Source organism: Staurois parvus, unplaced genomic scaffold (assembly GCF_062004578.1).
Source record: "Staurois parvus isolate SC_StPar_1 unplaced genomic scaffold, SC_StPar_1.0 ptg000118l, whole genome shotgun sequence".
Lineage (NCBI taxonomy): Eukaryota > Metazoa > Chordata > Amphibia > Anura > Ranidae > Staurois > Staurois parvus.
The window spans coordinates 7,541,354-7,554,674 of record NW_028317914.1 but is presented as its reverse complement, the minus strand read 5'-3'; the positions used below and the strand labels follow the sequence as shown (position 1 = coordinate 7,554,674).

The 13,321-nt window shown below is 39.7% G+C and overlaps 1 protein-coding gene across 5 annotated transcripts in view; it reads left to right on the top strand.

Annotated features, from left to right (window-relative positions):
• ROCK2 (Rho associated coiled-coil containing protein kinase 2) overlaps nt 1-13,321 on the top strand; it is a 221,518-nt gene that overhangs the window by 187,912 nt on the left and 20,285 nt on the right. For 4 of the 5 annotated variants that reach the window (XM_089672057.1, XM_089672055.1, XM_089672056.1 and 1 more), the window contains exons 22-29: nt 903-1,089; nt 1,821-1,914; nt 2,905-2,999; nt 3,198-3,377; nt 4,681-4,849; nt 6,019-6,210; nt 9,964-10,031; nt 12,172-12,260. In XM_089672057.1, coding sequence (XP_089528183.1) covers nt 903-1,089; nt 1,821-1,914; nt 2,905-2,999; nt 3,198-3,377; nt 4,681-4,849; nt 6,019-6,210; nt 9,964-10,031; nt 12,172-12,260 — 1,074 coding nt within the window. The remainder of the gene's footprint in view (nt 1-902; nt 1,090-1,820; nt 1,915-2,904; nt 3,000-3,197; nt 3,378-4,680; nt 4,850-6,018; nt 6,211-9,963; nt 10,032-12,171; nt 12,261-13,321) is intronic. The other variant, XM_089672059.1, reaches the window with a different exon arrangement.

Genomic DNA, 13,321 nt, shown 5'->3' with positions numbered 1-13,321 from the left:
TGCCCGGTATGGAAGTGGTTAAAATCCAGTTCCACGCATTTTTTTTTTTTCTGGTGGAGTGGGAAACAGTTAAGACCTCTGTCTGATTTTCGTTGTTGACAGAGTCCCTATTTGTTAGATTTTTCCTACGCCCATGCCTAGAGACAAGGATGTCTAGTGTGGACAGGGACAGCAACAAAACAAAAAAAAAAAACTGAGATCAGAACCTCTGCCAGGTTGTTTTTTTTTTTTTTCCTAGCACAAACGGCTACTGCCCTAATCTATAACTGGCCTTCACAGCAAGGAGCACATGGAAGGGGCGACACATGTCAAACAATAAAAAGAAAAATTCCCAGCTTAACTTACTGACCAGCTTGCTACCAACCGAATTGTCCTGTCTAACCGTTTGCATTAAAAACTGGTTTAATTTGCAAATACATGCGTAAGCTGTAGAGCCTCTACATGGCACCCCTTTATTCTGCAGTTCCTAACTCTATAATTTTGAGAGCCTTCATTGTAAGAGCACATGTATCATAATGGATAGACTGCGGGAAGGTGAGTCTGAGGGAGCCCACCCCTCCTTTAAAGGCACAGGGGCACACTGGACACCCAGCATATAGCATAATGGCAGCCAAGGTGTCCAGTGTGTCCCCTCACCAGGCCTGTGCCTTCATGTCTTGGTCTACACCTGTTCTCTTACTTCCTACCATGTGTTACGTCACTGTCCTTAAACAACTATACAGATCAGGTGTCCTGACTTCACTTGCTTGAGTTTTGTTCCCTACATGAAAGCTTACAGTACAGTCAGGCAACATACCTGTCAATGCTGCCGTGCGACATGCACCAAAAAACAAAAGACACATTGTGTTCAAGTTGGGTTGCACAGGTGTGAATTGGGGCTAAAGGTCTGTTTTACTTTTCAGAGATTCACTGGCAGCTCAGCTGGAGATCACTCTGACCAAGGCGGACTCTGAGCAGTTGGCACGTTCCATTGCTGAGGAGCAATACTCTGACCTGGAGAAGGAGAAGATCATGAAAGAGCTGGAGATAAAAGAAATGATGGCTCGCCACAAACAGGAGCTCGCTGAGAAATATGCTACTATAAGCTCTGTACGTACTTGGACCTGGGCTAATGTGTTGTGTGTATGCAATCATTTCATTTTTAATTTGGATTTTGTTAAAAGTGCAGCTTCCCAAATGAGGGTCTGCCAATAATATAGAAGAACAATTCTGAGACATTTTCTGGCTACTGCCATAACAATAACATATACAGTGTGTTTGCCAAATTTAAGTTGGACAGCTCCATCAGTTCTGGTTCTGATATGCCAGTTCTGGGTTTTTGCATGTGTGCTTAGTAAGCTGCTGGCTTCTTAAAAAAGGAAATCTTTCTTCCTATGCTGCATTTTTCACAGTTTAAAGGAAACATGGTGGTTGTGTGACCCCCTTATAAAGACTGGGAACTGAAGGGCAGTGATCTGATCACTGGGACCCCAAAAAATAGATGTTGTATCTTAACCACATTCATATAAAATAAAATATCAAGTATTAAGCATTGGTTGAACTGAAAAATGTATTTTTTCAACCAGACTTACTATGTAACTATGTATGCATTGGTCTTTTAACCTTTTAATTGAAACCTGCACAGTCTGCTGCCACTGGTTGACATAGCTGTTTGCTAAGTTCTGCTCATATAACTGGACACATGACCTAAAGTTATAGTTTATGATAATAGTCTAGGTCAGTCTACAGAATTCACAGATGACATACACACATTCAAGGGCTCTATGTGGAAGGTTTCCCATTTGCCTACGTTTGAATGATTACTTATTTTCTTACCACAGCTTGAAGATGCAAACAAGACACTAACTACTGATGTGGCCAACCTGGCTAACGAGAAGGAGGAGCTGAACAATAAATTTAAGGAGACCCAAGAACGTAAGTGTTGTAGATGACTGAAATCCTCTCTCTGACTACCCATTTCTGACACTCGGTTTGCTTAATATCTAGTCTTTAAAGGGAACTAGCGAGGCTGCTTATCCTGAAAATGTTAGTTGCCCAGCTGTCTGAGTTCAGTACTTTGAGTCTTCATGGTGGACTGTGCTATCACTATTTTGTATCACCAAGGAGCAGTTCTTTTTTGCAGGTTGTGATGCAACTTGCCATGGCAATACTTTGAGTTTAAATCATGAGACATCTTAATTAAACAGTACAGGGGTATTCATGGCCCCCCCCATACCTCTATCTTACTACATGAGTCCTCATCTTTATCTAGTGTTCAAAGGTGATGAACTTCTCTTAAGAAGGAATCACTTCTACCTTAACTGTTTATTACAGTCTCTTTGGATTCTTCAAGTAGAACTGAAGGCAGAACTATTTCTTTGATTTTGGATAGAGTAAGGGGGGGGGGGGGGAGGGGTTACAACCCCTGCTAGATTTTTTTTTTTTTGTGCCATCTATGTCCCATTGAGATTTCCCTTCACTTTCTGTCCCATAGCTAAGACAGGAAGTGAGAGGAAATCCCTGCAAATTAAGGGAATCTATTGCCCCCCTCCCGGTCAATAGAACCAGTGTCCCAATTGAAAGATTCTCTCTCTTACTGTTCTGAAGACCATCCAAAATTTGGGATTTTCTTTTATGTAAACTTTCCTTGATATACAGGACAGATGGAAAAGGTGAATAATGGGGGCACAGATAGTAATAAAAACCTGACAGGCGTTCTAATCCAGCTCCACTCTATCCAAAACTAACTGTGTGTCTGTTTTCCAAAATATACAATAACCTTCATTTTTTATAAAAATGTAATCTGCTAAAATGACCGGCACATTAATCTAGTCTCGTTCCATAATGGAGGTAGAGTATATTAAACATGAATAAAATGTAATTATTTCTTCTTTTCTAATATTGTGACTTGTTGTCCTTGTACAGAGATTCAAAATCTGAAAGAGGAAGAAAGCAGCGTCATGGTCATTAAATTACAATACGAGAAGCAGCTGTTGACTGAGCGGACTCTAAAAACTCAGGTATTATGCCAGTTTTTCAGTGTCTTATATTGAAATGCTGGGTCTATCCAGCTGGTGGAAGAGGCTTAAGGTTCAATAAAATTCTTTTGGCTTCCAGTGATCTCTTGTGACTTGGCTTTAAAAGTGAAAGGATTTAGAATTTTGTAACAAAACTGCGATTTATGCTTCCCTGACTGTCAGCTTCACACTTTTCGGCAGGCTGTGAACAAACTGGCTGAGATCATGAACAGGAAAATTCCCACCAAAGGCGGAGCTGACACAGACGTTCGTAGAAAGGAGAAGGAGAATAGGAAGCTGCAGCTGGAACTGAAATCTGAAAGGGAAAAACTCAGTCACCTTGTCATCAAGTATCAGAAGGAGATGAATGAGATGCAGGCGGTAAGGCATCATGCTATTTGTAGTTGACATCATATAATGGATTGTGTAGTTTTATTATTTACAAATTTTCTTCTGTGATTTGTCCCTTTTTTTACTTTTGGCGCTAAAAATATCAATGTACACAAATGTAAAACATTAACATACAAATAACTTGGAAAAAAAATACTGAGGAAAGAAATGAATGCATTAACAAACTAATTGGGGTTTAAATGTTTTTTTTTCCTTTTTTGTTTTTGTCTTAACATAGCAGTAATTCATGACTGAAAGCTACAATAGTTGCGGCGTATTAAATAATGCACAGTAGGACCCAAGCTAACAAACTGATAGGTCATTCCTGCAGATTACAGAGGGAGAATACAACTCTTCCTGTATAGTTAACGGCTCTAAGATGGCAGGTAACTGTGCTCCTTATACAGAGTGGACACTTCTCAAATAGACAGCAGAATGCTGCTGGTTACAGGAGAAGAGGCATGATCTCTCAATGTAATCCGCATTACCGAGCTGTCAATTTGGCAACTCAGTCCTGCATAGTGCAGAATATAAAGCTGCCTCCGCTTTGCCCTGAATGTTTCCCTCTAATAGAAGGAATTTTTTTTGTGGAAATATGAATCTATAGACTATAACCTCACCAACTTGAAGCTTCTTTGGCACCATCATCCTAAAATCCAACCATTTTCAATAAAGTTATAATTCACTTAGAACCATTACAGTTTTGAATTGCGATTCTAAAGTTTTTCAGCAGGGGTGCAGGTAAGATTTGTAGCTCCTGAAAGTGCACATGTCGTGGGAGAAATATAAAAGTTGCTGTTGCTGGCCTCCTACTGAAAATGGTACCTGTCAGGCTTCAACACTGCTAAGTCACTGACCTGGAGAGAATGTGTAACAAATGAGAGTAAATAATCAGAATTCCATATAGCTATACTTTTTTCAGTCAGTGATTTAGAAAGTAGTCTCAGCATTATAGCTAGGTAACTAGCATTTTCTTGAAAATACAGAGGAGAGAAAATGCTTCTTGAATAGGTGCAGGATATACTTCTGAATATGGAAGAAAGTAGCAGATTTAGGGAGCCATTCAATAATAATTTAGGGGACAAGGTGCATGTGTTTCCATTTTTCAGCAGGGAAAGACAAGACCATTAAAGGTTAGGTCCAGGCTGTAATTTCTATGAGTTTCCTTAGCTTAAAGACAGCTGGACTTGATTGGTAGCCAGTTGGATTCCATATTACGAATGCAATACAAATTTACTAGTCACTTTTAATTTCTTAACAGTGCCTGTCTTGTATTACTTTTTTGTTTCTGCAGCAAATAGCAGATGAGAGCCAAGTTCGCATTGAGCTGCAGATGGCGCTGGACAGCAAAGACAGCGACATTGAGCAACTTCGGTCACAGTTGCAGTCAATCCACATTGGTATGGACAGCACAAGTATTGGCAGCGGGCATGGTGATGCTGAAAATGATGATGGCTTCCCAGGTAAGGCTCTGCCCACTTTAGTGATAAGACAGTGATAAGATCCACTTTGAGCTTTTAAATTACAAATATTACATTCCACCCTAAAACTATATTTCAGTTTTTGGCAGATGCTAGAGATTTAAAACACCGTTCATTTTCATATATCTCTTGTGAACTCTGTTGGTAAAATGAGTTCCTGGGTTTTCACGCCTGCTGTGACCAGTATGAGGGGTCCAACACACAAAGTTGCATGGAAACCCTTAATCTCCCACGTGGACAGGAACAGGGTCAAGAATTATGGCAGGGAGATCTTACTGTTGGGAGTATTAAAGGTACATAAGATCTCATGATCTGGCTCTACCTATAAATATAATGTCACTTTTAGTTAGACTGAACCTAAAGATTTTCTTTAAACCCTTTAAACGTTTGTGATAAAGAAATAGCATAGTCTGGTGCTTTCCAAGCAGGGTGTGTTGTGCGCATGCATTCTAAAGATTAGGAGCTACCAATTCTGATAGAACCCATTGTAGTACAAACTGTAAATGATGCTGAAAGTGGTTTAAGTATTAAAAATATAATTTGACAAAGCATCTGCAATAATAAACCAGTCTGTACTGTGAGAAGAAGATCTTCTCTTTGGTAAGGAGTTCCACAGTGATCCAATTGTACATCAATGTAGTTTAATACACATTAAAAATGGCTATCTTTTTACAATGCCATATCATCAGTGTGGTCAAAACATTTGTTGGCATATCACACAGCACAATACCTGTTTGAGAAACCTCAAATCGGGGCTACCATTTTGTCTTCAAGGCCACACATAATTTAGTAGCAATGGATCCTGTTGAGTTTCATTGCAAACAAGGTTACTCTGCTAGAACTTGCATGCAGACAATAGTGGCCTCCATTAGATGTTACTTTGTATAAGATTTCTGTTCCTGACTTTTATTAGTGGCTGCTATATATTTTTCATACCCATTTTAGTGCTTCTTCGTTATTGAAATCTGTGCGTAATAATGAAGTCAAAAGTTAGCGTTAGAAAGGCTTCCAGGACTCTGATTGCCAGAAATGTTGAGATGCTCACCTGTAATTATGACATGTTTGATGTAACTTTTTCTCCTCCCTTTCTTTTCTTCTTTTATTTTTAACTTTTCTGCACTTCTTCCTCCGGTTCTGTGCCGGCTTCTCAGTGCACATCACTCAGTCCCGTACTACGGAGTCCATGTCATTCACCTACCAACGTTCCTCTACCTCTGTCCGCATTGGCACTAGGCCCTCCCGTTCTCGCTTGCTTTTCAACTCTGATTCTGATTGCGACTCAGAGGAGGAGCCCATACCTTGTGCACAAGCCCCTTCAGATCCTGATAGCGATGACAATGAAGGTGACATCGCTGTGCAACACCCTGCTGCACCTTGTGGCCCCCTAACACTCTGCTGCACTGTGTGGTCCCTAACTTTTTTGTCGTTGTTCCAGATCTAACACTTTTTCCTTGCATTTGCTGGTGTGGAATCAGCATGTCATGAATACTGACTGCATGTATTTTCTACAGTGGCTGGAACCCTTTTACAAATTAAAATGTACCTGACAGCCTATCAAGAGTTGGCAACCATTCTCATGGTCAGGATCACTCAATAAGCATTGTCAAATTCCCAGACAAAGCCGCATGAGTGTTCCATGTTGTAAGCTGTTTTGTAGGCCTCGTTACCATGAACAGAATTGTACTACACAAAATAGCTGTTGGCACTGCATGTGGTTGAAGGATAGTTAGAAATTGCAGTGGTTGCCATCTTTTTTTATAGCTTGTTCACTGATTTGGCATGGGGGCACATTGGATGGCCTTCAGCTTCCATTACTGGATATCCAGTCTGTTCCACTGCCTTTAAGGAGTAGGTTCCCTCAAGGCAGACCTGCCCTTAATTTATCCACTGCTATATATGCTCCTGATTGGAGACTTTTCAAAAATATAGAGTTAGAACAACAGTATACAGAGGAGCCTTGACATGGTCACTGCGACTTCCATATATTGAATATGTTTAAATGTGTACAATGAAACCCTCTGCTTTTAAAGTGTTACTAAACTCACAACAGTAAAATCAGTCTGTATATGCAGTAAATCATGCTTGTTATACCCACTGTGGAATCTAAGGGGTTAATCCTCTGCATTGTGTAAAAAGGCTGTTTGATTCTGTCTTCTCTGATCCTCCCCTTCCACAGTCCCCAATCCATCTGCTGATAGTACAGAAACCTAGGAGACACTCTGTACATGCTTAGTTTGATGTGTATTGCTAGAAGAAAGGTGTTTTGGTTTTTTTGGGAGGGTGCTTGTGATCAGCACAGGGCCAATCAGCACTGTCCAGACAGAGGGAACAAGGGTCATGCAGCCTCATATTACAGTCAAGGGAGAGTGAAAACTCCTGCAAGATTTAACTAGTGCTCAGCTGAACAATGATAGAAGTCACAAGACTGCTATATACTGCTGATGAGAAAAGGTTTTTAGCAGTTTATATTTATTAAAATAATTGCATTTCCGTGTTCTCTGTACTGTGGAAGACCAGATATAGTGAATACAGGGTCCTGGGTTTAGTAACACTTTAATGTGAATTGTCACAGGGTCAATTTGGTTTGTTTGCAGGATGACTGGTAAGTGTGCTGGGAAATGTTTGTTTTGTGATGTGGTTGAAGGATGCATAAACTGTGCATGTCTACACAGTTAAAGTGGATGTAAATGGTCATGATTAAACTGGTAGGTATGAAAACCAGTATGTACAGGAGAGACTTGGCAGAGAATTAAGTCAGAATCTGCTAAAAAAAAAAAAAAAAAAAAAGTGAATAAAACCAGAGCTAGAGTTGCAATGCTCTAGGAAGGGTTTTTCCCACAGCTGCTGATCAGATTACCATCATTAGTTGTCATCTGTCAGAATCTGATTGGCTGCTGTGTTTTATTTAAAACATTTTTATTGAGGAATTCACCTTAGAATGGATGTGGAAATCTATTGGACATTTGACTCTGTGGGTCCTTTCTGGTTGCACTTTTCATTCTGAAAGAGGAATCCTTTCAGCTATGTTAAGTGTGATATGTTGCCAGTTTCAATCACTCCCAGATTCCATGTTTCATTTTTGTTGAAGGATATTTTAGGTAAGGTATAAACCAGTTTTTCCTGGAACCTCCTATAGCCACCCTGTGAGTCTGACATATCTTGTTACTATCTCAATATTTCTTTGGTACGGCTAACTGCTGTATTTGTGCAGTTTTGAGTTTGAGTAACATGATGGAACATGCAACTCATTTTCTCTTTTTCTGTGTTGTGTACAAATTAATGAATGGTGTGAAAGAAAATGTATTGTGACCGAGCTCTACAAGAGCCCACTCGCCACCTAAAAATCAATACTTACATAAGTCAGAGATGTCAGGGACCAGCCTACATTTATATACTATGGTTGGTTTGCAGACATACTCAGAAATCCTCCTGTTGCTGTTTTCATCAAGATTACTCAGACAAGACAGCATGTCTTTTCTGCAATAAAGAACTGCCTGCTCACATTTTTTTTAAATTAGGTTTAGTTCTACTTTAAGATCTTATTCTCATGGCCAATTAGGGCTTGCAGCGCCAAGAATTAGTGCATTTCTGGCTGATAACACAGGTGTTCGCCGTCAACTGCAGCCAAGAAGCTTTAACGAATTATTGACATGCATTGCGGCTGTTTGCATGTAACCGCACATTGAGCAGTTCCATGTGGTTAGGGACAGATGAGCGGTCCTCGATGCAAACTGTCTCATACAGGGGCGCTCCTCTGTCCCTTATTGCGTTAAACCACTTAATACGCAGTTATATGTCAACAGCTGTGGCCAGGAAGCCATTCCAAATCAACGATAGGCTGACGGGCATTGCAGCTATTCATATATAACATATTTAGTGGTTACAAGGCAAGCATCTTTGATACTGGCTGCAGAAATGCTTTGATTCTTGGTGATGTACGGCCATAATTTACTGTGTGAATGAGGCCCAATGCCCCTTTTACTCAGACATTCTGTTTGTCTGTTTTTCATCAATCTGTTGAAAATGGACAGCAATGTACTCTTAAGGGCAAACCGATGTAAACAGATAATCATCCGTTTATATCCACAGAGTACAATAAAGACAAAATATTCATGTAGGGGCTAGTAAAACTATGCAAAATACAAATGAATGATACAGTATGTGAGTGAATAACATTACACCCTATAAAATAATTATAATAAAGAAGAAAAACAATATGCTAGGTAACAGCATGTTCATGGTAAATACGAGCGTTCTTTCCCTAATCACATTTAGACTTTTAAGACAGGACTGATGCTGATTGGTGGCCGAGACATTGCTCCAGTTCTTAGTAAGAACACCTCAATACATAAGGCCCTTCACATATTTTATGTATAATCTACATATCAATACATAATGGACACTTTAGTTATTGAGGTCCCATGTCCATAGTGACAAGATTTGTAAGGTGATGAAGCTGACTTGCGAAAAGTTGAAAATTGTCACATACAAAAGAGTGAACATTGGCTTCAATTATCCAATCATGTGAAAAGGAAATTCTTGTTTATTTCATCTGCACGTGATTGGACATTTGATGTGACTCTTCATACTTTTTATGTGTGAATGTTCTCAACTTCTTTAGTAAAGCAGATACATTGTCTTGTTGTCATGTTACCATGTCAAATACTATACAAGATTGCATTCCCAAGCCACCAACTTTTCTCACGCTGTGGATGCTGTGCTGATCTGTGCTTTAAACTGTATGGAGTATCAGCTTGTCACGGACTGAAATCTGAGAGAAGGACTCTGTGATTGCATCCCGACTGCCTGTGATAAGTTCATATCTCTGACGGCTGTATGGGCCTCAGTGATGCTTTTAACACTCAGGTCACGTACTCGTATAGTGTCGGTCTAATTAAAGTACATGGGTTGACAACAATAAAGAGCACTGGTATTAGCTCTGGGCCGCAGCCTCACTTTAGGAATGCTTTGCTGAAATGCTCGTGGCTTGAAGTGTGTGCTGCTCAGATATATGTCTGGTTTGTTAATGTCATTTTTTCCCTCTGTAGTCACTAGCTATGTTTTTGTTAATAACGTGTTTTATTGGATCTTTGCAGAATCCAGATTGGAAGGATGGTTGTCACTTCCTGTGCGCAATACCAAAAAATTTGGATGGATTAAAAAGGTAGGTTTGCATTACATGAAGAGTAGCTTTCTGACTGTCTTTCTATGACTATGGTGTAAGGCATTAGGATACAGGTCACCCAGTTCAAGATGTTTTCTGCCAGCTTGTTCACAGAATGGGGTGTGTCAGTACCCTGTGTTTATGCAGCATTTATTTGGCATTTCTGAAGCCTCGTAACAGTCTGTCAACACCTGTCATGAATATTACAATTGTACCCCAAAGTGCTGTTCACACAGGAGCCCTAACGTTGTGTTCTGTTGTGTTTAAAATTAAGCAGAATCTTATTTTCATGAGGCATTGATACTTGTCAACCGCTTCCACTGATTTCAATGGTAATGTTCTGTAATCACATATTAACAGCATTTATGGCATGTTAGTGAAGCACCTATAAAGTGATGGGCACTCAGGGAGAGACAGTGGAGGCTTCTGTAACCCAGAATGCACTGGGAAATAGAGAACTAGGACAAAGCAGCTCCAGTCAATTCCTGCTTGTACTGAGCAACTGTGTGGTAACACCTTTTGCTTCCGTGTGCAGGGAAAAGCAGCAGCCAGCCAGCAATACTACAGTGCCAGGTAGGAGCAGATGCATTGAGCATTGTTACCAGCAGCAAAGACTTTGTTTCAGAAAGCTGAGCTGGACCAAGCCAGGTGTCAGAAATCAAAGTATACAAATCCACCTTGCGTAGATTTCACAAAGTTTCTAACTACAACCTAACCACATCTCAAAGTAGCTCATTTCCTCTACATCGCTTGTTTAACCACTTCCATACCGGGCACTTTTATTCCCTTCCTGCCCAGGCCAATTTTCAGGTTTCAGCACTCTCACACTTTGAATGACAATTGCGCGGTCATACAACACTGTACCCAAACTAAAATGTTCTCATTTTGTTCACAAAACTAGAGCTTTCGTTTGGTGGTATTTAATCACCACTGGGGTTTTTATTTTTTGCTAAATTAACAAAAAAAAGACTGAAAATTTTGAAAAAAAAAAAAGTTTCTTTGTTTTTGTTATAAAAGTTTGCAAATAAATAATTGTTCTTCATAAATTTAGGCCAAGATGTATTCTGCTACATTTCTTTGGTGAAAATAACCCAAATCAGTATTTATTTTTTAGTCTGTAGGAAAGATATAGAGTTCACAAACTATGGGATATATCTGAAAATTGATGAATCCTGAAGTACTGATGGCCAATCTAATTTCTTGAGGTCCAAAAAATGTCAGAACAGTACACATATCCCCCAAATTATCCCTTTTTAATTTTTGTATTTTTGTTTTATTTGTTATTAAATTTTTTTCATATTGCACTATGACCAAAGTAGTATAATGTTACCATAGTAACATTGTACTACTTTGGTATTACTTTGGGGAAGTGATCAGTATTTTTTTTTTTGCACAATTTGATTGCTTATAGCAAAGAATTTCTTTGCTATAAGCAAGCAATTTAACTGAATGAAACTGATTCATTTAGGTTTTTTTGTTGTGATTGGCCATAGCTAATCACATGACACAGATGAGCTGCAATTGGCCCAGCCTGTGCATGTGATCACTGACTATTCGCAGCCAGACACACTTGTATACAATGGATGCCATCCATTGTATACAATTGTCATGGGACCTGCTGTAATTGGTAACAGCAAGTCACATGGTACTGGCAATGGGGTTGGTACACAGATCTGTCATCGGCCGTGTCCGAGGTACATGGCCGGTGACAGATGTCGCCACAGCGCAGCCCTGCAGGCACGCACAAACGTCATATGACGCCTTCCCGGAGGGACGAGAGGGCCACCCGACCGTTATTTGACCATAGGCCGGCTGGCAAGTGGTTAAGCACTTCCCTCTAGAAAAGGAACTTTCATGGGCATTTATCAAGCATTCTTGAAGCATTTTCAATGCTTCATAAACACAACACAAACACTTCATAAATGCTATAGGAGCGTTAATGAGCATTGCATTGTTCCTCATAATCAACACACATGTGAACAAGCTCCTAAGTATGCCAGTCTTCTAACAAAACTAATTATTGAACAAAATTATTCCCACCAAATATGAGTCATTCTAAACTAGCCAGACTGATATCCTGTTTGCCAATGTTTGGTATACACATTGAAGTATTCCCTTCTGTTTGTTTTGTTTCCTTCAGTATGTGGTTGTTAGCAGCAAGAAGATCCTGTTTTATGACAGTGAGCAGGACAAAGAGCAATCTAACCCGTACATGGTATTAGATATAGAGTAAGTATTCACTATTATTATTGGTAGCTGGTTTTGAGGCAATGCAGTAACTATGCACTGTGAGATCTATTTATAAAGCAGTGAATGTAACTTTCACCAAATATACTCTGAAGGAAAATCGATAACTGTAATTTAAATGGACCTGAAAGATTTATCTGCAGAAAATATTTACTGAATGTCAGATTCACGGCTTTATAAATACATTATACCCTGTAGGTGTGCAATCGTTCTTTTCTTACATTCATTAGTTATTGAACTATTTACATCTAATGAATTGATATTATGGCTCTACTTTTCATTTCAGCTGGCCCCTGCCCCCAGATCATATAATTTTGTTTAATTGGCACAGTATGCGCCTGAAAAAAAAAAAAAAACAGACCAAGACCACGCAAAAGAGTACATTACATCACTTCCAAAGTTGTATTCTGTCGTAGGAGAATTTTTGTAACTTTAGTAACACCTTCATTTTTGATGTGCAACTAGCATGCAAAAAAAAAAAAAAGACGATCATTCGTTCAATATTCTCATCGTGGGTACCAGGCTTAAGAGAAGTCTGGGTGAGAGTGCCACTCGCACCATTCCCTTCCCCCTGTGTCTTGAATCAGAGATGCTGCTGCTGCAGTGTGGTAAGCAATGTACAGGTTTTTTTTTTACCAGGTACAGCAATGTACAGGTTTTTTTTACCAGGTAAAGCAATGTACAGGTTTTTTTTACCAGGTAAAGCAATGTACAGGTTTACTGTAATAGACAAGGCCTTATGCACTTACAAAACCTGGACAGCTGGTAGAAGGTGAAGCTTCACATCCATATTAAGTTGCCAAAGTAGGTTTGCAGCATGACCAAATGGATGTTCCATGTGGCCCTGTGGTGCAGGAGCAGCAAGGGGATGCCTCGGGCTCTGGCTGAAAAGGGTGCATGCAACAGTTCACCCAATGGAATGAAATTGGCATGCTATCCTAAAGCGTTAACCCCTTCCATGGCACAGCCAACAGGAAATGGTGAATATTAGTGCCCAATGATCAGTAAAAGTGAAGGAGTTCCTGAATTGCCTACTCACTAAG